Source organism: Gastrolobium bilobum, unplaced genomic scaffold (genome assembly GCF_033153095.1).
Source record: "Gastrolobium bilobum isolate Gb01-03AN ecotype WA unplaced genomic scaffold, APGP_CSIRO_Gbil_v1 utg2134, whole genome shotgun sequence".
In the NCBI taxonomy this organism is placed as follows: domain Eukaryota; kingdom Viridiplantae; phylum Streptophyta; class Magnoliopsida; order Fabales; family Fabaceae; genus Gastrolobium; species Gastrolobium bilobum.
Genome location: NW_026899657.1, coordinates 456424 through 480907, shown reverse-complemented (window position 1 = coordinate 480907; position 24484 = coordinate 456424). Strand labels below are relative to the sequence as shown.

At 33.6% G+C, this 24484-nt stretch overlaps 2 protein-coding genes across 2 annotated transcripts; one reads left to right on the top strand and one right to left on the bottom strand.

Moving 5' to 3' along the window:
- Positions 1–767: 767 nt before the first annotated feature.
- LOC133292330 (uncharacterized) lies at positions 768–3140 on the top strand. Its single transcript, XM_061490736.1, has 3 exons — positions 768–833; positions 1679–2090; positions 2419–3140. Exons 1-3 carry the CDS (start codon positions 810–812, stop codon positions 2934–2936), a joined length of 954 nt encoding a protein of 317 aa, XP_061346720.1. The 5' UTR covers positions 768–809; the 3' UTR covers positions 2937–3140.
- Positions 3141–3189: 49 nt separating this feature from the next.
- LOC133292377 (beta-glucuronosyltransferase GlcAT14B) lies at positions 3190–9382 on the bottom strand. Its single transcript, XM_061490784.1, has 4 exons — positions 7999–9382; positions 4120–4195; positions 3889–4004; positions 3190–3698 (listed from the first exon to the last, which is right to left on the bottom strand). Exons 1-4 carry the CDS (start codon positions 8597–8599, stop codon positions 3190–3192), a joined length of 1302 nt encoding a protein of 433 aa, XP_061346768.1. The 5' UTR covers positions 8600–9382.
- Positions 9383–24484: the final 15102 nt, after the last annotated feature.

Genomic DNA, 24484 nt, shown 5'->3' with positions numbered 1-24484 from the left:
TGACCTCCAAATCTTCTAAGGGATGAAAGCAGTGGCCATTATTTATATTTTAATAACATCACATCTCAACTTCAAATTTTCTGAGCCTTTCAATTATTTGTGGACGAGGAAGTAGATAACAAAAATGCTTAATCAGCTAAAGAGCATCCAATTCAGTGGAATTTTCCTTTTAAATCTATGGGCTTTCCGTGCTAAAGTAAATAATATAAAACAAATGAAAAAGACGCGAAAGGTACCGTGGACACGAATAAATTTTTGGTGCTACTGTTGTACCAAGATTCAGTGCATCTTACTAATGAGAGCATTACACATCATAGGAGAAAGAAAAAAATTGTCAGAAAAAATAAAACTTTAGCTAACATGTAATATTTTTATTGGTGGGATATACTGATTCTTTGGTGCTACAGTAGCACCAAAGATTTATTCCGTGGACACAAGAAAATGAAAGAATGTGATTTGTCATTGCTTAAACAGATGAGTTAAAGAAACCTATATGATATAATTTAGTTGTGTCATTATTAAGATATGAAATACCATATTTTAAGTTAAATTAAATCACCAGATTATATTTGTTTACACTTTAAAAGTTTAGGAGAAGCAACATATGATTCATGCGTTTGGAGAAGCAAGGTCTTGTTTCCTTATATGATAATGTACTAATGGAGTGACCTGTAACCACGTGGATCAGGTACCACGTGGATGAGTTGGCTGGATGACATTGATATCTTGTACCAAATGAAAATGACTCATATATAGTTCCATATTTATTACTCCGTTAACGCAAGTTGCAGCTGGAGTAGAGGACCACCATGGATTTCAATTTCATTAACAAGGTCAGAACATCTCTTTCCTCATCACCTTCTTTCTCTTCAATGATCTTAACTTTAGGCTAAAATATATAGATGATACTAGCTAGTAACTGGTAAGCACATGCTATAAAATCTGTAATTGTCTTTGTTCCATGTCCATGCCCCCTTGTTTGGTTTCTTTCTTTCTTTCTCTGAATACTCAAAATCTACGAACTTCTTTCTTATTGTGAAGTGCTAGTCAAATACAAAGAGAAGAGAAGGAAACAGAAAATGGAAAAAAGGGGGTGGAATGGGGGAAGTAGCAGTAGGTGGTTTTGGTTATCTTCTAGTGTTCTTGGTTCAGCTGAAGAATGTAATGCTAAAACTGCTAAATGATACACGGATGCTATAAAATTTTAAGTTTGCAGTGCTACAAGTATAGTAAGCTAAATTGAAACCATTGATCATCAATCTTTTTCTCAAAATAAATCTGAAAGTTCATCTTTTTACTTTCTTTCTTCAACAAAACTGCAAGTTTTTATTCAAGTATTTTTGACTTTTTGTCACCCCACTAATCTCTCCTCAATCATATTCTTGTTCAACAATGTATATTTTCTTTTATTTCTTATCCTCTATAAACTACTTGAATATCTGCAGGAAAAAGTCACGTTTGTAGAAAACATGGATAAGAATACATTAACCTTAATAATTGAAAAAGATTAACCTTAATTCCATACCACAAAGTAAAAACCACATAAAAAATTTGTGTATAAATCATTATTCATTAAAATAAGGTTTCATTTCTTTTGGTTTTTTGGCATTGCTTTGAATATATTCTCTTTCATTACTGCATCAATGGACAAGTTTTCATTATCTTACTATTTATTTAGGAGCAAAAGAAAACCGTAGACCAATCCATCTTATTGTGCTGCAAGTTATTTATTTCTGAATCACGTAGTATTGCTATTCTTGATGCAATCGAACGAGCTGCGAGGTTGAACCCAGAAACAGTCATTGTGAACACATTTCCTGATCGAGCTTACAACAGGGTAAGGTACACCCTTGTATCGTATGTTTTGCATGACTGCACAGGAAGTGCCATATACAGTCCCTTGCACCAAACTGTTGTAGCCATGGCTGAAGCAGCATTCAATGCCATCAACCTTGAATTGCATGATGGGGCTCACCCCCGTTTAGGTATAGTGGATGACATTGTTTTCCATCCACTTGCTCGTGCATCACTAGATGAGGCAGCGTGGCTGGCCAAAGCAGTGGCAGCAGACATTGGCAACCGATTTGATGGTAAGTCTCCAAGGACAAAACTCATGGAATGGAATACATTTTTGTGCGTCAAAGTTTGAGTTACATGATAAGAAAAGGCTTGTCCTACTAGAATAAATGTTGAATGTTATGTCACTCATCAGCTCCAAGTGACATTTGAATATGTATTCAAGGTTTTAAGGTTCAAAATATTCAACCATTGACAAGTTAAGGGTCATCATAGTATCATAGGACTCCAGTATGATGTGATGCAAGAGATTATGACAATCATTCATTTCTCTTTTAACTTTTTGTTTTGTTCAATTAGTTATATACTTATGCAGCTTTTCTTTTTATATGTGAAATGCAGTGCCTGTATTTCTGTATGCTGCAGCACACCCAACAGGGAAGGAACTTGACACCATAAGGAGAGAGCTTGGATATTACCGGCCTAATTTCATGGGCAATCAATGGGCAGGGTGGACTATGCCTGATATCTTACCACAGAACCCTGATGAAGGGCCTATTGTTGTTTCAAGAGCTAAAGGTATCTCAATGATTGGTGCACGCCCTTGGGTTGCACTCTACAACATACCAATCTTGTCCACTGATGTATCAGCAGCAAGAAGGATTGCAAGGAAGGTTAGTGCTCGTGGTGGAGGGCTTCCTACTGTGCAAACACTCGGGCTTGTTCATGGTGAGGATTCAACCGAAATAGCTTGCATGCTATTGGAGCCTAACCAGATTGGAGCAGACAGGGTGCAGAACCGGGTTGAGATGCTGGTGGCACAAGAAGGATTGGATGTAGAGAAAGGATATTTCACTGACTTTTCTCCAGAAATGATCATACAAAGATACATGAACCTAATCTCTGCTAACAGATTTTAACAGGCTTTGCAATTCCGTAAATAAAAAAATTGTAATTGCCTTAATGGTTGGCTGGAATGACAACCAAAAGGCTGACAAAAGCGAAGCAAGCACTTGAAAACTGCTGATGTGAGTGCCTGTTGCTTCTATAACTTTGAACCTAGAGTATCAAAATATTATAAACAAAATTATGACCTTTTGCATCATGAATATATGATCTATAAGCACACTTATGTACAATTGACCTTAGCTTACTTGGAGGGTTACACTTTCATCACAAACACTGCTTGCTTTGAAAATCTTCAGACAACAGCGTCTGAAACAGCTCATGCAGCCTCTCAGCACCAGGGCCTGGACTAAACACTGTATCATTGCCACGCAAAAAACATGGGTCTGCTCCACCATCTGAGGTACCAACACACCATGCGCCAGGCGAAAATCTATGTTTGCGCCCCAGAAGTTCTTTGTCAATCTTGTCCAGGACTGGATCATCCTTTGCAAACTTTCGGGCAAAGGGAGCCTTGCTTTCAACCATTTTGTCAAAGTCCTTCATAGTTAATGAGATGGGATGCTGTTTTGGGGGAGTGTCCCAAGCAATGTAGTGAAGATCATGGCTTATTGCAGTATGGTTGAATTTCTCAGTGTTAGAAATGACAGTGTGAAAATAACCCTCTGGAGAGGAGATAAAATTTGTATAATACATAAGGATAGTCCGTGGAAGGTTATCCCATCCCCATATGCAGTACTCCACAAAGGACCTGGTCAGCACAACCCAAGCTGAACCTGTTTATGAAAGCATACAACTATATATAAAGATCCACTATGCCTATCTAATGGCTAATATATGTTAATCTGACTATTTAACTGGATATTGTACAAACTTATCACTGCTAAACCTTTAAACAGCCACTTAGAATAAATATATAGTAGAAATGAAGCAATTGTTGTAAATAGACAACAGATACATACTTACCAGTATACAAATTAAAAGATGTAGGAAGTGTCCTTCGTTGAGTAGTCCATGCAATATCAGATTTCTTTGATAAGTGAAGGGCAGGATCAACAACAATCGGTCTTGCTCGATGCCTCCTAAGCATATAAGCAGTTAAATAAAGAAACCTCCATCAACAACCAGGGGGGAAAAAACAAATGGGGGAGCCGGCATATTTTACAGTAATTCCATATTGTATAATAATTAACTTACAGTTTCCAACCAGCAATTGGTGTATGCTCAATGAAATTCAGATCTCTTGACAGATTAGAGAAAATATGGAGCAAATCTGAAAAAACACGAAACAAATATGAAATATCAGATGACTTCACAAAGGCCTCTAGAAGGTTCAAGAAGGGTTATATATATATATATATATATATATATATATATATATATATATATATATATATATTATATTAGCATTGACATGTGTTTTTTCATGTGTGAACGAATGGCTGTACTAAGTACTAAGTAATGAAATACACACACAATTCCAACTCTTCTAGTCTAGCAACAATTATTAGGCTTATTCTTACCCCAAGCTAGTCCTATTAAGAAGGATGACCAACAGGAAAAAAAAAATCTAGTCCTTCAGTGGTAATGAAAAAAATGGTTATTATTGCCGTTCATTGTATGATCGTGAATTTTGGCATCCAACTCTAAGTATGTTTTGAAAATGGCTTATATGACAAAAAATAATGGCAAGGATATCTACTTTTTAATATTACAGGATAATCAGAAATACTTTGGATCAGCAACAAAGAAAGGCAGCATTTTCTAAACTTGGCTAGTCCTATAAACAAGTTATCAATAACTTATCATAGTAGTGTCAAAATTTATTTAAGACCTAAGCTGTTTTAGTACCTGCAACCTATGATAAAAAATAATAACACATGAGAATCCTAGGTAGAATAAGAGTGTAAATGAACATATTTAAAACAATGGGTGCCATAAAGTTACTTAATTTCTCACTTCTAATTGTGAATGCATAGAATATTCAAGAAAGAAAGTGCTTTCTGGGCACGAAAACAAGCAAGTAGCGTTGCAAGAGAAAATAACCTCTTAGCACTGTTACCTGACGGAGGCGGCGAGAGAGTTATTTAAATTAGAACATGAGAATCAAAGGGGTTGAAAGTTGAAACTACTATCAAATAATATCAACAGGGGAAAGAATATTGTTTCAGCCCGATTTTCACTATTGTTTGCCAGGCTTTGATGTGGTGGGCTAAATAGCAGTAGCTCAATCAATCATGAGATGCAGAAGAACATCATGTACGGTAGAGAAACACTTTTTATTCATTGTATTAAAACTTTAAACTAAAAAACAAAACAAAAAAATTATGAAAAAAATTCATAACTGGCCAACTAGAAATTACAATTACGGTACCAGTGGAAGCAGAGCGAGAAAACAGGGGGAGTGTAGATGAGTGAACTACCAGATCATATACAAGTAAATCATAATAAATTGGTTTTATCTGAAGAAAATAAGACAGCCTCAACTATATGGATGCAATTCAACTATAATCAGACTTTATCCAAACAGCATATGATACGCTACATGAATCTTTATAGACCCAGACGGAATACACTGATAAGAGCTTTGAGATGCACCACCCCAAAAGCTAGCTCAAAGGGTGGGATTGTCCAAGGCCTTATAAACTCCACATTAGTTGCCCATACAACCAATGTGGAACTCCAAGTCTCGTACCTTGCAAATGGGATCGTAACATTCCACCACGCTCCGCAGCCCCGGCGCCCACGCGGGCTGGCTTTGCGCTAGTCTTTTACTAGCCCCTGGCGAACACTGCAATGCCGACGTCACCACCCGTGCCGCTCGATTGCAACCGGGAGACATAGTAGAAGGCTCTGATACCATTTGATAAGAACCTTGAGATGCACCACTCCAAAAGCTAGCTCAAAGGGTGAGAGTACCCAAGGCCTTATAAACCCCACATTAGTTGTCCATACAACCAATGTGGGACTCCAAGTCCCATACCTTGCAAATGGGATCGTAACATACACCCAATGCCGCACACAAAATGTTGATGTCAGAAGATTCAAAGGTTACAAAATACCACCAAAAAAATTAATTTTCAGGTACTAGATATTTTCTCAGGGTCAAAAGTAAGGAGCAATGGGCAACTTAGGTGCAAAAAGGCTCCCGTTTTTGCGAGGGTAGGGGTAAGGGTCAATTGTACACAGCTTTACCCTTACAATTTCGCAAAGAGGTTTCCTGTATTCGAACTCATGACCTTCCGGTTACAAAGGAGTAACCTCACTGCTTGCTTCAAGGCTTGCCCTCAAGGTCAAAATTAATATTAAAAATAAAAATAAAAATTTGCATTTGATCTATCCAACACTTGTGTAGACTTGCAGGAGTAGTATAAATTTAACCATCCACTTCAAAGGGACAATTATCTAGATTGTTGAACATTTTTTACTAGGATTGCCCTAACCTCACCCTCACTAGTAGAGGTTTAATATAGAGTTATTTGGTTACAATTTTTACCAGATCAGTGGTTCTTGTCATAAAAAGAAGAAACTTAATCATCATATTATCCATGCCCTGCATATATTCAGAATTGATGTTGTGATGTGTGCGAAGATTCAACAACTGCTTAGATTATAGTGCACAGTGGTTTAGTGGAAAAGAAGGTTTTGACATTTCAACAAAACAATGACTATAGTTGCAGGAAAGAATGCCCATTTAATAGCTGCGAGGTTAACAATATCTTGAAAGTCCTTACTCTAGTCATCCTAGCTACAAGTCCCAGCCCATGAATGGAATCCAACAGGAATTAAGACTACAAAAGTGACTTGGAATTTAGACTCAAGAGTCCAGACAAACCACTATAAAATATGCAGGAAACGTGCACGGAAGATTTCCAATTTTCCAACAAAAATGCAAGGATGCAACAATAATGGGTACAAGGTTGCAACTTGTTGAGATATATAGTCCCACATTGATTAGATGGGCAACTAATATGGCCTTTATAAGGCCTTGGGCACTCCCACTCCTTGAGCTAGCTTTTGGGGTGGTGTATCCTAAGGTTCTTAACATGGTATCAGAGCCTCACCGTCCCCCGCTTTAAAAAGTAGAATTAAAATAAATAAAAAATTCCACGCTTCTAGCCTAAAAGGCTCTTGCGCGAGGGGGCGTGTTGAGATATATAGTCCCACATTGATTAGATGGACAACTAATATGGCCTTTATAAGGCCTTGGGCACTCCCACTCCTTGAGCTAGCTTTTGGGGTGGTGTATCCTAAGGTTCTTAACACAACTCAACAAAAGTAGCAAAGAGTGGAATATCAAAATAGCCTGAATTGTTTTTAGATTGCATTGCCCTTAAGCAAATCACAGAGGCAACATGAGCTCGCTAATTTTTGTCTTACTTCTTCATGCTTGAACTACTTAAGGAATCTATAATCAGGCCAGAATATCCAGGGGGTGGAAGATTGGAAAGAGAATTTCCCATAACTAGCAACACAAAATAAAACCTGAACAAAAAGCATGGCAAATAAACTTCAGTTATTATCTCCGGCCAAATTACATTTGCTAACCTCCTTGTATTCTTGAAGGCAACATAAAAAAAAAGTAAAGAAAATACATTTTGACAGTTTACAGCTCATCAATCCCAATCATTAGTAGTTTCAACAAAATTATATGAATATAATTTTATGTAGAGATCCATCATGATAGATCCACAATAATAAGAGAACAGATGAACTTTAATAATCTTCTGTCCTTCAAACAATAGTGCCAACTTTACTAATCTTATGTTTTTTGTCCTTCAAACAATAATGCTCAAGAAAAATAAAACAACAGCACTCTAAAAATGACAGGCAAACAACTCAAGTTCATCTAACTATTACTTGCCAAACATCAAAATACAATGAAGAGTTTAAAACCACTTGCAAAGCAGCATCATATGTTTAAACCCGAAGGATAAGTTAGTTATGTTTCCTGAAGTTGTGAAGGCTCACTCTATCATTCCACAACCAAGAAGGCAACAGTTTACGCAAGCATTTTAACAAGAATAACAGTCTATAACATCAACAAGCAATCACTGAAAAGGATCTGTAACTAACCATCCTGTGTCACAAGAGGATAATCTGAGGCACTGAGGTTTATAAACCAGTCCCAATGTGAGCTCCCTTTCAATAATATAGCTATAGCTTGGAGGGTGCAAGCAATCATGGTAGGACCCTTATAAGTCACCAAATTGGATTGAGACATAACACGCACATTCTCTACTTCACGAAATGTAGGATCAGCTTTCACTGCACTTGCCAATTCCAACCTTTCCCGGGGCGGCGCCTCAAGATCTAAATGCAAGATATACTGATTTCTTGGGTGATACACTGCCTCTAATGTCCTCATCATCCTAAGACTATCACCCTTAGTGCCTGAAATAAGATATGCCAACCTAGGTGCCTCCATTTTCTGAACCACATTAGCATTAAACGACCTTTCTATATCAGATTCTACAAAATATCCACTCGATCCTTCTGATATTGCAAATGAAATGATGTCAAACGGTGACGGCTCTCCCACACCAGAAGAGCTAAGTGCCCCCAATATAGCTGTCAGAACCAGACTCACGGTTACAAGCAAACTAGCCAAAAACGGAAAAGCCCACTTCCTGTCACTAAATAACCTTCCTGAATGAGAACTAGTATTCCTCCTCATACCCTTTTTCAGCACTGGTAAAATCAAAATCGAATTTTGAAACTGTTCACACCAATGGACAAGAACCAAGATCTCTATCTACCTAAATTTAGCTCCTGCAGATATGTTGAAAACAAAAAAAGCAGTACCCCACCAATCTTAAGAAGATAAGAGAACAACGAAAAGTTTGGTGGCTCGCCAACCTTCTTTTGGAAGAATAGTTAGCATCTAAGCGAAAGATCCAAGCTTTTTTTATGCAGGATAAAACATGGTTTTCAAAGCATAGATGCTTGATTTAAATCGACATAAATCCACACCAAATGCCAAAGATTTTGATTTGGGAGCTGAAATAGGCTCAGACCTATTATTACCTCAGCAAAAAAGGAACAATTTTTGAAGGTGCAAGAGGAAGATGAAAACCCAAAACAAGTCACCCTTCAGTCTCTTTACAAGTAACTTCAAAACACTTTAGTTCAGATTTCACCTCCAAATAATTAATGCAGCTTGTTCTTTTTCCTACACTTGTGTAGTATTTTTTTCCCCTTCTTGTGCTATTCCTTCCACAAACAGTGCCCAAGATCTACGTTAATGTCACCCCAAAATTAAATACAGTAACAGAAAAAGGACAGAACACGCTTGCAGTGTAAGGTTTTGCTTGTTAACTTGGGATTCAAGTGAGGAATAGTATTGGGGGGGAAAAATGGTCCATACCCAGAAGAGGCAGAGAGAATTAAAGGAAGATTCAGAGCTAAGGGAAAGGTTAAAAAAAAAAAAAAATAGAGAGATTAAAAAAGATGGGATTTTTAGGAAGTGGATTTGCAAGAGGGATGGGTGAGAGACCTTTGGCGTCAGAAAATGAGGGTTAGTAAGGATGTTTTGCTTTGATTGTTGGCAAAATCATTTAATTGTTAGTTTGAGGATTTTTAATGGAAATGTTTGGTTTTGATAAATAATAAAACGAAATATTACTCTAACTTTACACGGGTTAATTATCAAAAATATAGTATTTACTTTAAAAATTTCACCCATTTTTTTTTATCCTTTAATAATAGATGATTTCTTTCTGTAATATAAGAGAGATAATCTTTTATTTTGAAAATTTCACCAATTTTTTTTTTATTCTTTAATAATGGACCTCACGTGACTTTTTCTAGTAATATAAGAGAACTATTAGAATAGCATTCTCCACAATAAAAAAGGAAGTAGGTTCTTTCTTAAAAAATATGATAGGGTAACGTGCAAAATCATGATGATATAAAAATGAATTAATAATAATAATTAAAAAATGGGTTCATGTTTTCTTAGGTTGCATGAAAACATGAGATAACAAAAGTAGAGACAAATTATACATGAGTCCCACATTTTATATTAGAAAAGAAAAAAACAATTAATTAACATGGAAAACGAATTAGTGTAGGAAAACTTTTTACTCTCCTATTACATAAGAGTATAATTTTTCTTAAAAAATATTAAAATTGATAATTATAACGGATGTTTTACTTTTACAAAATTATAACGTGGAGAATCATATCATATATTTTGTTTTTTAATACGAGACGATTCATTTCCAAGAAAGAGTCTTCTTTCGATGAATGTTGGTTGGTTTTCCACGTCGGAATTCAGGCACGTGCACTGTTGTAACACGAACATTTGAAATTTGATTCGAAAAATAAATTTTAAATTTTTAAAATAAAAAAAATTGATAAGGTCTTTTTTAAAAAAAAAAGTTTAAAAATTATAACTATTTTTTTGTTTTGTTTTTAGAAGCAAATTTAGAGATATTTATTTTATGTTTTGATTTTTAACTTTCAAAATAAAATAAAAAACAATTATTTTACTAATTATTCTATAAAACAGTAAAAATCAGAATACGATCAAAAACAGACCAGAATTCATCGTTTTTCAAATTTGCGGTTTCTCATTCTTTTCTCAACTCATGCTTCATACCTGAAATCCAGATTTTCGACCAATATTATCTTTCTTTTTTTTAATATTTCGATTAAAACATTTTCTTCGTTTTCAAATTTGCGGGTTTCTCATTCTTTTATCAACTCATGTTTTTCCGATTCCCTTTAACACAGCTAGCATTCTATTAAATGCAAAATTGAATTAAACATTTTTTTTTTTCTTCTATCACAAATTCACCTTGAGCTAATACACGTTTTAATATGTCAAAATCTAAACACTTCTCTCAGTAGAATCATAAAGACAGAAGAGGCTATTTCTATTAGCCCAATGCATGTGGGCTCACGGCCCTACATTTTTAATTATTTCTTCTTCTTCTTATTATTAAACAAGTCCTAAAAGCCCGTTTGGATAAAAAAAAAATTCTTTCTAAAATTTCTTTTTTTTAAGAAAAAAAAATCTATTTGAATATCTACTTTTTAAAAAATAATAAATCATAAAAAAAAGTCAATTTTTTTTTTTTTTTGGAAACTAAAAATTTTAACTTTTAAAAAAACTCAGAAGTCAAATATTTAAAAAAAAAAAATTAAATAGCTATAGCTTTTTGTAAAAAAACACTTTTAAAATAAATAAAGCATAAAAAAAAATTGAGAGGGCAATCCAAACATACTCTAAGTAATGCACTGATAGCCAACTTCTGCAAGATGCATTTTCAAAATGGTACATTTGTGTGCTTATATATTAGGGAAATATTACTCTCCTTCAACATGAGATATCATCTCTCATTTTCTCTCTCTTCGATTTTCGTGCCCCACCTTTTTCTTTTTTTTTCTTTTTTTGGTAATGGTGGGACCCACCTATTTTCTCTCTACAACATAAGATATCTATCTTATGTTGAATGAGAGTAATAAAACCCTATATATTATTAGGATTTAATTCTAATACAGTACGTGTCCAAATTTTCTTTCTTTCTGTCCCAACTGAACAGTTTTCTTTCTTTCTTTCTTTTATTGAAGTTCTTTTAATTATGTGTACCAACATAATTTAATGATAATGTTTACATCATGACAATTTTCTTTTGTACACCCTCACCAGTAACTAAACCAGCATATTCTCAGTAATTTAAACCACTGGGCATGTCCATTTATAGTCTATGTAAAAAGATAGCACAACTCCTCAATGGGTGCGAGTAGTCGTGATTAAGAGTGATGGTTTGAATTTTGAAATCCCTCATATGTCAACAACTTCTAAGGATTTGTTTGGAAGAGGGTTTAAATCTTACCTCAAGCAAATTCTTAAAAAATCTTTGGAGTCATATGACATATTTCTCTTCTCGAATAAGGGATTAATTTCATAATACATCTGTTGTGTTTTAATAAGGGGTAACCTTCAGAGCTATACTTCTAGAACAAAATAACTGGAAGAGGTTGAATGAAAATACTTTGAGATTATAAAAAAAAAAAGTGATGTTTTGAATCCCAATATCAAAAATTGAATCCTTCATTTAAAGCAAAATTTTCGGAAAGACTTTTAACCTACATCACATTCGGTGAAAATATCAAAAACAATGTATATTTAAAAATAAATAAAAAATAGCACATCACAAATTAAATGGAGTAGGATCTGCAAACATATATGAAATCTTATGGCCTAAGCGAAAATTGAATTTTGTACTCCGTTATCAGCTTACCCAGTAATGAAAGCCAGCGGTTTAGGTAGAAACTTTATGAAGGAAAGCAAGTCACATGCAGACAGCAACTTCCCCCGAAACTTTTAATTAATTTTACATAAACTTAACAATAAAGTTAATATAAAAAGAAGATATGAGATTTTGTATGTCAAATCATTATATTTTATTCAACCCACCTTCACTTTGTCACAGTTTACATCAGAAAATTAATGAGTTCACTGCTTAATGAAAATGTTGTTTATATCTTTACATATATATATATATATAAATACTCTTTTTGGTCTTCAGTAAATTTTATGATACCCGCTTTAGTCCCTAACAAATAAAAAAGTCCATTGTGGTACTCAAAAAATTCAAAATGGACCCATTTTAGTCCTTTTAGAAACTAATATGGGTCTTTTTTGAATTTATGAGGGACCACGATTTCAACTAAATGGGTCCATTTTGAATTTTTTAAAGACTACGATGGACCTTTTTATTTGCTAGGGATTAAAACGGGCGTCGTGAAATTTGGTGAAGACAAAAAAGATATTTACTCATATATATATATATATATATATATATATAGTGTCAGGTTGAAAAATAATCGTCAGGTTGGATATGATAGTGAAGCACAATGGTTGATTCCGTGACAAAATGTGATCAGCAAACGATGATAGTTTAATTATTATACGTGAGTTGAACAGGTAGGACGAGAGAATATATTTGATTTTCTTTAGTACCGGTGTAAATGAGTTAGACGGATCTATAAGGCTTACGGCATAATCTATATTAGGTCAGATTTAATCTATTACAAATAGTAAAATAAAATAGACCTAAGCTTTTAAAATACCTATTTAAAAATGGGCCATATATTTTTTTTTGTATATTTTAGACCTATAAACTTACAGACCGGTTTGTATTTTAATAATAAAATTATTATTTTAATAATTTTGAATAATAAAGTAATATTATTGTAGTTATTCTTTTAATTATTGAATGTTTAATAGCTTAAACAGCCTAACAGACCTAGGCCAAAAATTTTATTTTTTAAATATAGGACCAGACTTGTAATTTGAGATCTACATAAATTAACAAGTCAAATCATATCCAATATTTTTTATACAGATAGAACCCGCTTTTAATATAATCGCCTCCCATTAAAAAAACACGTGATTTATAAAAAAAAAAACATGAAACAATGCAAAAGCTGATAAAAAATGTTGGTTCAAGTTGCGCTCAGATTCACAGGCAAGCAAGCATTGGACTCTGTGCAGCCACAGAACTTTGCATCCCTGAATAAGGCATTGCGTTGCTTTTCAATGATCATTTGACGCAAAAACACAACATAATAAATAAGATTTGGATCCTCATTTTGCTTTGTCAGCTACTACTGACGGTTATTGCAGCAATCCCCCACTATGCCACTTGATCAGGATCAGCACCTACTGGATGGCATGCATGCAATTGAATCAAATGTGTTCAACCACCAACGGGAGTTGGCTCAAATGGTAAAGTATTTGAGTTCGCTTAAGTAAGAACTCGAGTTCGAGATTTTATGTATGCAGAAAATTCTTGTTAGGAGACTCACCTGTCAATGCTAGGTAACCTACCCAGGTCGGACTGGACATAGTCGAGGCGAAGCCACGAAAACCAGTGGAGCAATCCAAAAAAAAATGTGTGGAACCAATGCACTCTACGAAAAGAATATAAAGGTTCAACGATTTTGATGATAACAAGCAAGCATGGAAAGAAAACTTCAAAGTGCAACCATAAAAAAGAAGTCTAAACAAGATCAAGACTCAAGCTTCAAGAGAAGTCTCTAAGTCCAAGCAATCTCCAAGTAACATATTATAGGACTTTGGATTATTTGAAAAGAAAATTGATTCCTTACGTGAACGAAGCTCAAAGTATTTTTTCAAATACATGCATTAAATCATTGCTTAACATTCAAATAGATTCCTAGCATAAAAATATAGTTTTCAATGTTTATCAAATGTTTAAGAAATATTTGAAACTGATTTAAATCAAGAGAAAATCATTTTAGGGTGAAATTAAACCTTTCAATAGGTTGGTAATCGATTACCCAATAAATGATAATTGATTACCTTTCATGGTAATCGATTACCCTACCAAAGGTAATTGATTACCTACTGCGCAGAAGACAAAATAACGGCTAATTTACGAAAATGAGTGTAAAAACAGCCATGGGCCCCTCTATAAATAGAGATTACTATTCTCATTGATGGGACACACTTCTTGATCATTATTACTCATTTATTATCATTCTATTTGCATTATTCTTGTCTTCTTGATCATAAATTCTCTTTGACCTTTATTCTTGTGAGAGTGTCAACAATCATTGTTCTTCAACCTGTGTTATTTGTACTTTGAGAGTACTTAGTCATTGTCAAACACCTCCATTTGATTTTTTGAATAGTTAGCGGAGTGAACCCTATACACTTGAGAGGTCACCAAATTCCTAAAAAAAATTAGAGTGAAAAATTGTAAGGCATCAAGAGCCCAAAGTCTCGAAAAGTTGTAGTGGTTTGTCAAGCACCCTCAAGCTTGATAGTTAGTGAAAAGAATTGATCGAGCGACTTCAGTCTGGACATAGGTCACGGTGGTGGTGACTGAACCAGGATACATCTAGTTTGCAATTTCTCTAACCTTAACTTATTTACTTAAGTATTGAAATTGCTTTTTAGATTGTCTTTATATATTCGCTTGCTTACTTTGTTCATCACTACACTTGCTCTCACACTTAGATTTTTTCCTATTAAATCACTTTATTGAAGAAATAGTCTTTAAAATATCAAAAGAGACACTTTGTGAAAAGATTTTGTAAAACTCAATTCACCCCCTCTTGAGTATTGAAGCCACTTGTCCAACAAAATGGTTTGGCAAACTTGGATAATTTTTTTACCCATGTTATCCTCACAAATCCTGTTTTGGGTTGTTTGATATAAGGGGAAATTTTAAAATTATGAGAAAATGAGATTGAGAATGTTATTTTCCTAAATTTGGTACGAGAAAGAGTAAAAATTTCTCCGAAAAATCTTGTTTTCATGGGATTTTAAGATGTAAACAAAAATCTCTTCGAATAATTCCACCCCACAGCTGGTATTTTACATGCTGGGAAAACATTCGCAAATTATTCAAACAAAAGTACCTTGCGTATCTTCGCCGCCAACGTTTTGCTTTCTTCGAACTTTGTTGGAAGCAAAGTTCTCCTATCCCCGAAAACAACCAAATCGACACCATTTATTTTCAAAACAAGGTTTATTAACACCAAATAAAACATCTTCAAGAACAAAAAGCCTCATCCTCAAGCTTTGGCCTTAGATAACATGAAGAAGGGCAAGGTTGATAGGGTCTGGTTCAACAAAGACAGTTCTGTCCTCCAACTCACCACCTTCAATGGCCGCCGAGCCACCGCCATCGTCCTCAACGACCCTAACCTCATCAACATTCTCAGTCGGGGTTATTTTTCAACAACCTGGTACTGGTTAAACCTAAAGGTGACCATTTGGAATGGTAGTAACTACTTATTGTTGCCTCAGTCTGAATAAATAAAAACGTTGATGAATAAACAAAATGAACGATAAAGGTTAATTTTGTAAATTCGATATACATTCTCATCAGTATTTCACAATCAACCAAACATAACATCAGGAAAATTGACCTAACAATCCCGGAAAATTCACTTTCCCATTCTCAGGTAAAAAAAAATTCTCCTCTATCAAACACCCCAAAATGAAAAATAAGTTTTTTCTCATCCTTCCTTTGCTGATATTATACGATGGTCACACCAAACAACTAAAAATATCATAACATATAGTATAAGTTTATACTATCAAGTCTTATACACATACCAAACAGACCCTTAGGACTTTGACCCATTTAATACATTAAGGGAAAGTTTTTTTTTTAAAAAAAAAATTTGATTCAAAATTCCAATATTTTATCAAAATAATATAGTGAAATGCACATAGGATGTAGTATCATAAGTCACACATCATCTTCATGCACGACTTGAATGTGCATACTCCATGCATCTTTTCTATACATGATTTAAATGCTTTAAAGGGTATTATTTTAATAAAATATTTATATTTTGAAACAATCTCGTATATTGATATGCCTCTAGCATATGTATAAATCTAAGCCAAAAAGAGAAAGAATCTTGAATAAAAAGTGGTGTAATTATTGTTAATTTGATAAATCTCAATCAGAGATCATACAACTGATTTTCTTCTGATTTTGTAGGAAAACAAACAATCAAGAGCCCAAATTAGAAGCAACAAACTGAAGCCCCACGCTGACAGCATGGGTGTGGCGCTAGTAGCGCCAGAAGAATTTTTCATCCAGAGGCATCTACGTTCACAGCGTGAAACTCGCGCTAGTAGCGCCAGACATTCTTTCCAACCATGCTAGTAGCGTGAACTCCCAGCCTTGTTAAAAGAACTCCCACGCTAGTAGCGTGGGAGGTGCAAACAAATCAGCAATAAATCCTATTCTGAATCAGAGAAAGGTTGGACTGAGATTTACGACGAAGATTTAATCAAGATATCTGAGCAAGACACAAAGTCATTAAATAGAGGCTTAGACTCCCAGAGACAGGATCTTTGGCTGGAGAGAATTGTGAGGATTAGAGAATTGAGAGAATTCTTAGAGACTCGTGCTGGAGAATAAGATTCCACCGGAGTTGAAGACTGAAGACCATTGAGTTTTTATTCTTCTTCTACTTTTCTTCTTAGTTTATGAACAATTTTTCTTATTTAAATTTGTTTAAGCCAGCTGTGTCTGGCTAATTTTTTTCTGTAGTTGGGATCACGAACCCGATGTGAATCCTTTATATTTTCTGTATTGTTTTTATAATTTAATTAGTTTGTTTGTTTTATTCTACTTGTGTTAATTTTTCCATATCCTGATTAGAATTGGCTACTCTAGTTATAAAGCTTTGAGGGTTAGAATTCACAATAGCCATATTGGGATTTTAGTCTGGACAAGGGTAGAATAACAATTTGTGTATGATCTAGACATAGGCTTACATAGATTGCAGACTTATAATTCATTTGCTTAATGCTTAATTCAAGAGAGATTACTAGGACACTAGGATTCTAATTGGGTTAAAGGGTTAAAATTACTAAAACATTAGGGTTCAACTAATTTATAGGGAAATAATGAATTGTCTGAGCAAACCAATTAGTTAATTATAAAATACAATATAGGAATATAAGGGAGGTTCGGATGTGAAGTGCATCCTGATCCTGGCTACAGTTTTTTTACAAATTTTTCATCAATATTTTCTTGTCATTCTTGATATTTTCTTGCATGCGTTTTAATAATATTGTCTTTAAATTCTGTTTTTAATATTATTGTTTTTAAATTCTGTTTTAAAAATTCCAAAATCAATTACTTTCACAAACCAAAAAAAAATTCTTTTCCAACTTAAGGGGAATAGTTAAATTAATACTTTGTGCATTAATCCTCGAGGGAACGATATTTACTTATCACTTTTATTACTTGAAACGAACGATATACTTGCCGATTTTGCAACATATATATTTTCTCATTTTGCATCACTATAATCAAAATGCTAAAATTTCATTTATAAAGCCTTACCTTGGATTTTAAATAGTGATTAGATGATTTAAACATGTGACATCACATATTGTTATGTTACTTTTTAATTGAAAATTAAAATAAAATGAAATGAAAGCATATAGAGAACTATTGAGCTATGTTTACTGCAATTTTTGATATCTTATAAGGGATTCTTGGAAACAGTGACCTAAATGACACATATCCCAAAAATAATTTTTCAAATGCTATGTGAACAGTAACATTTCTCAAATTATCACTTCTGTAAATTCACTACAATAGGTAACGAATTTAGTTTGCAAACGTGACATATTTTTAGTGGCCACCTAATTTGCTACTGGTAATAACGAGTTAGGTGGTCAAAATGCCGGTCCTTGCTATGAGCAAAAGCAAGACATGTGTAGATGTGGACAAATTTGTTACACAATATAGCAAATTAGGTGGAAAATATGCTCCAGGTTCTACAAATATCTTATTCTTATTTTTTGGATTTAGTTCGTGCTGCTACTCTTTCCTATTACTTATGCTTGAAATCCTTACCTTTCCATTTCAATCAATCAATGACTATGGTTTATGGGATTGTAACGCCCGACTGCTTCAAGAATCAATGACTATCTCCATATACTAACACGAGACTTTTCAGTGTACTTTTTCCTCACTCGCACACTTTCTTGAAAAACTTCTCAGGAGGTCACCCATCCCAGAATTACTGCAAGTCAAGCACGCTTAACTATGGAATTCTTCCGTTATGGGCTATCGAAAAATAGATGAATCTTGTTAGTATAGGTAGTACCAATTAATTCTTATAAGTTATCTCCAACTGTGCAGTCTCATATCTGCACAGTCTTTGGAATCTCTCTATTTCGGGTGTCGATTCGATTCATTCATGTAATCCCCAGCTGGAAGCTTGTCAGGAGTCGCTCCTTGTCCGTGCCCTTTCGCAACGACAATCATTCTCTACCCTCGTCAGCGCTCGGGATATTACATATGGGATATATGAGAATAGTAATTTGACAAATAATTTTTTTTGTTAACATATGTACTTCAAAATATATATATATATATATATATATATATATATATATATATATATATATATATATATTAGATACTGTTGTTAATAAAAATATTTTTTAAAGTTTTAAGAGATTGAATATTTTTATTGAGTTAAACAATTATGTAATTTTATAATAAATATCTTTTAAAATATATGATAGTAAAACTCTTTTAATGCTTGTTCTAATTATTAATGAATAGGATATTGAGCCGTTTTTGTACAATTAAGATATTAGATATATGCCTTACCAAAAATAAAAGATATTAGATATATTTATTTTTCATTTAAAATTCTTTACTAAATATTGAAAATACAACAAATATTTTGTTTGGTAACAAAATATATCAAATATTTATCATTACGTATCATATGAAAACATATATATTTAAAAATACTTTTAAAACATATCAAATATTTATTTTAGTAAATGTGTCTAATTTCGTACAATGTTATGTTAGTAACTTGATTCGGAGTACTAATATATTTATTAAAAATAAATACAATGATATTTCCCTACATATAAAAACAAATAAAATGCTCCTGTAAAAAATATATTTATATATTGTAAGATACTAATTATTCTTAACAATTTTTAAAAAAATTAGAGACTAAATTGACTTCTCTAAATAAATGATAGACCTGTTAAATAAAAGTGTGTTTATAATTTTTAATTATTTTTTTATTTGTCAAATTATTATTTCACTTTATCCCATAGACCATAGTTATTGATTTATTGAAATGGAAAATTGAAAATTTCAAGAAGAAAATAATATGAAAAAGTAGCAACAAGAGCACAATCAAAAAATAAGAAGAAAATATTCGCAGAACTGAAGTATATTCTTCACCTAATTTGCTACATGATGTAGGGAATTTGTTCATGTCTAACACGTGTTATGTTTTTTTTGCTAGGAGCATATTAATAGTTTTGATCATCTAATTCACTATTATTAATAACAAATTAAGTGGCTACCAGAAACTGCCACATTTGTAAATTAAATTCATTATGTGTTGTTATCAAAAAAAAAAAAAATTCATTATGTGTTGTAACCTATTTGTACACAACACTTTGGAAAATTTTAATATTCACGTGGAATTTACTTTTATCCATTGAGCGACGGTCTTTCCACTCGGTATCGTCGGATCACTAAGGCCGACTTTTGTCCCTGCTCGACGACTGGGTCTTGCAGTTAAGCTCCCTTTTGACTTGGCACTCGAGGGCTAATCTCCGTCTGGCCCGAGGGAACCTTTGCATTGCTATGTTACTTTTTGGGAGGCCTATGCCCCATAGAAACTGTCTACCTTAATGGAGAAAAAAAAAAAAAAAACAGAGTACCTAACAATATATCTTCACACACCAAGAACTACGAGATTGCGGAAAAGGTGTTTGGTATGAGTTATTTGTTTGAAATGATGGAAAAATAGGTGAAGAAGATTATTTTTCCATGTTTAGTATGGCTAAAAAGGAAAATTATTCAAGAAAAAAAATTTCCCATCTTTTTTTTTTTTCAACTACACATTCCTTAAACACAATATCATTCGACCCATGGTTTTTTTTCCCACGTACTCAGAATCGATAAACCAAATTTGGAGACTAAATTGCCCTCATCATACAAGACATCTCAGACCCATGTGCAAAACACACAATCGTTGTACATCAAGTTCTTCGACTTCGTGTACTCTTGCTCTGCGGTCTGGCTCGAGGTGTATCCACCATGACTCACTAGGTACTGCAATATCAAGGGCAGTGCACTGGTAGGATCACTATTCCCAACAATCACAACAGTAAAAGTTGATGGACCTTTGAAACTTTTGCTGAAGTATTCATAAGCTTTCAGTGGATCCACTTTTTGTAGGTCACTTTTTTCTAATAGGCCGCATTGCAAATAATAGCTGAAAGTAAAGAGCAGTTTATTCAGTGAATGATTTAAATTGACACCACAAAATACGCATACCCTGGAAAAATAGGAATTTCCCTAGTTAAGCTCCTTTACACGGTTTGCAAAAGCAGTGTATGGATCTCTATCTTGAGCACAGACCGCCTCTTCAGCCATCTGCATCACTATTTTGACATCTTCTTCGCAGTATATATGGTGTTAAATTTGTTGTGAACAGCTGATAGACAAGCTGGAAAACAAATAAATAAACAACGTCAAAATAATTATAAAGATATAATCAATAAATAGAACAGTGGAATTAGTGTGTGTGTGAAAGGATCCGAATAAAAACTAAAGAGTAGTGTCAGATAACATATTCAAGATTCAAAATTAAAGGGTATTTGTGTCATTTTATTTCATAATTTCATTAATATTTTATCACCAGCCAAACATAACATCTGTAAATTAATTCAACTTTTTCGATAAAATTTTAATTTACCAAACATTTTTTTATAACTTACCTAGACAATTTTTTTTTTTTTTTTCGATAAAAAAATATTTCGTATGTCAAATGACCCGTTGAGATTTTTGGAATATGTAGCATTTGGGTCACTGTCCGATTCTTTTGTTGTGCGAACCAAGGTAGTTAAGCCAGCGAATTCATTACTTTACATTTTATTTATTTATTATTATTATTAGGCAGTCCTTTTGGTAGTAGATGGTCGAGGCAGGTGTCGACCAAGGGTGGCGTGTAAAGAGTAAAGACTAGAGGTGACAATGTTTAAGCTCATTTCCTTCCTCAATTGGCTAAGGTTGCTGGCACCATTGTATTCAACATGCCAAATTCTTCTTCATTGGATTCGGTGGTAAGAAGGAGAAAAAAATAGAAGTCCCAAGAAGTCAAAATATTAGGTTGAGGGCACCAAACTATTTCTGTTATTCGGAAATGTGCTAATGAGTAGCAAGGACTAACCGCATAATAAGACGAACTCCGCATGCATATATATATAGTGTTTAAATTATCTCTTTTTATAGAAGATAATTATTTTAGTGAGACATAAAAAATTGTGTTATTCTTTTTTTTTTTTTTTAAAAAAATGGTGGGACCCACATAACTTGTTTCTATGCATGAAGTAAGTTATCTTCTATTGAAAGAAATTAATAAATTTCATATATATATAATTTGCAAATTTGTACTATCAAGCTGGAGGATCCTAGGTGATCAATTCATGTGCTCATGGTTGAACTCTGCTACCTATTAATCTTAGGCCAGCGGAAACTTTCAACACGTGATGATGTATCAAGAGTACTAAGGGAGACACTTTCATAGAGATATTGACCAGAATAACACGTTTTTCGATTTTTTTTTTTTTTTTTGAAATGTGATGCCATCAAAATATTTTTTCAAAATATCACGTTTCAAGACTTGCTATCAACAAAAGCAAATTCTTTCTCTTATGTGTCAAATGTTGAAAGGTGTTCGAATCCATTATCACAAAACTATTTGTAAATATATTTCCCTCAATCGTCAAAGCAGACTAGTGGACATAAAATTTAGGAAAATATATATTTTTCGTCAATGTCCCCACTTTCATACAAGGGCCTATTACGGTTTGATCATCAAAGTGAAAAAGTCTATCATCATTATAAACAGTACTTTGTCGAGGAAAAATAAAAGTAATAAACATTATCTTGGAGATTAATTATGTATGATATATATGCTACACTTGAAGGACCGGCTTGACTCAGCGGTAAGCTTGCTTGCCGTGGTGTGTCAGGTCGCGGGTTCGAATCAGTCTTTCCACAAAAAGCACTCGTTTTGGGGGCTTCAATAGCATGTCACAGTAAAAATGTTTAGCCTTTTCCGTTCTCACTGTAGCCTATTCACATATATCATATCATAAAAAAGAGGGAGTTTGTATTTGTCATTTAACATGACACAACAAATTTTCCTACACATAACTTTTTGTGGAGCCCATATTTTTTGAAGAAAAAAGAAAAAAAGAAAATTACGGCACGCAAAACGAATCTCTATAACATTACACAATCACTTTTCCTGCAACATAACCCTTGTAAAACCAAAAAAAAAGAAAAAAAAACGAAGGACAATCCAATCAATGCATTTCCTCTGCCTTTTGGCAAAATGATGATGATACTACATTGACTTGAGGCACAACACAAGTGCATGCGTCCTACCTTCCCAGTTAGGGGGTCCCAATATAGATAGATAAACCAATGCAAAATATGTAATTGAGAACTAAATAAAGTGTGTCCCTGCATTATCAAATCTCCAACACTTGGTACCAAACATGCTGCAGTGCAGAGTGAAATAAGTGCTGGAGACATAATAACAAATTGGACATAGATTTCTTAATCAACGGCTTCTATCAATGCTAAATATGCTCCCGAATCAAATGCATATAATAGCACATTGTCTACAATTTCAGTTGCAAATCAGACACATATTGGATTATTTGCAATTTGTCTTCATGAGTTGCAGCGTCAATGTTATATATTAATTCGATTGTTTGGTACTTCAGCTGCATCTGATAACATGATTAGCATATTGGCATGTGGTAACTATCATGGAGTGTACATTTGTAAGGAATAGTGAGCGACTTTTGTTATATATTAAACTCCCACAAAAGGGTATGGCGCACAAATTAAAGTGGCCACTATATGAAATGGCAACAAAAACAAATATAGATGTGAAAAAGCATTACTTTTGACAGTACTCGTGTTTCGCAACAATTAGGATATACATTTAAACTAGTGCATTTAGATTGTTTTTTTCTTGGGAAGATTTTTCATGTGTATATTCTCTTGGTAAACTAGCCTGCCATTTTGATCGAGTCCCGGTATTCATCTGCAACTAGCAAGTTCTGTGATATTCTTTTGAAATATTCAGCAATGTTTACTACGAAGTTCTCAAATGAAGACTTTGCCAATTTTGTCTCAAACGAAAAATACTAGCATAAAAGTGCTGCGCTTGACAGTCTGACTAGTCTTCTGTTCATCCTGTTTTGTATGTAGTGTAGAGCTAATTCTCCTCTTACCCTGTTAAGATTCTTAGCATAACACCTTATATCAATATTGTGGCTGTGAGTAACATAGAGTAATTATAAAAATATAATGGGAATAATTATAATGAATTTTATACTTCTCATATATTATATAAGATGAACCTTCTTGTATCATAAAGAAAAAAGTCATATGAGATCCATATATTGAAAAAAATTATGTGTAGAACTTATGTTAACACAGAAAGTGAAGAATGTGTAAAAAAATTTATCTTCTCGTATTATATAAGAATATGAGAAGTATAAAACTCAATTATAATTGCTTTGAAGTTCATTTAAGACGTATTATGCGGTCACCGTTTTGAGATAGGTCATGGTTCACGCCCCTTTTCTTGGGAAGCAACATGACAAACAATAAATACGAGGGAGTTTGCATTCTGAATATACATAATGAATCTTGAAAGCTGTAACGTAATCTCGATTATCACCGTGAACATAAAGATATCACCAAATGGAAATGGATGATCTCACGTGAAAAAAAAAATATGACAGTCACGTAGGAAGATCACAATTATATAAAAGTAAATCAACGATTATAATTTTATAACTACTTATTTTAATATATTTTGTTCTCTCTTCTTTTATTACCATTGATCCACTTGTATGGTTATAATTTCTTACCGGGATCCAGATGCTTACCAAATTAATCCATGCCATAACATTTATATTACATAATGAATGGGTTTGTGCTACACCGGTATAACTCACATCAAT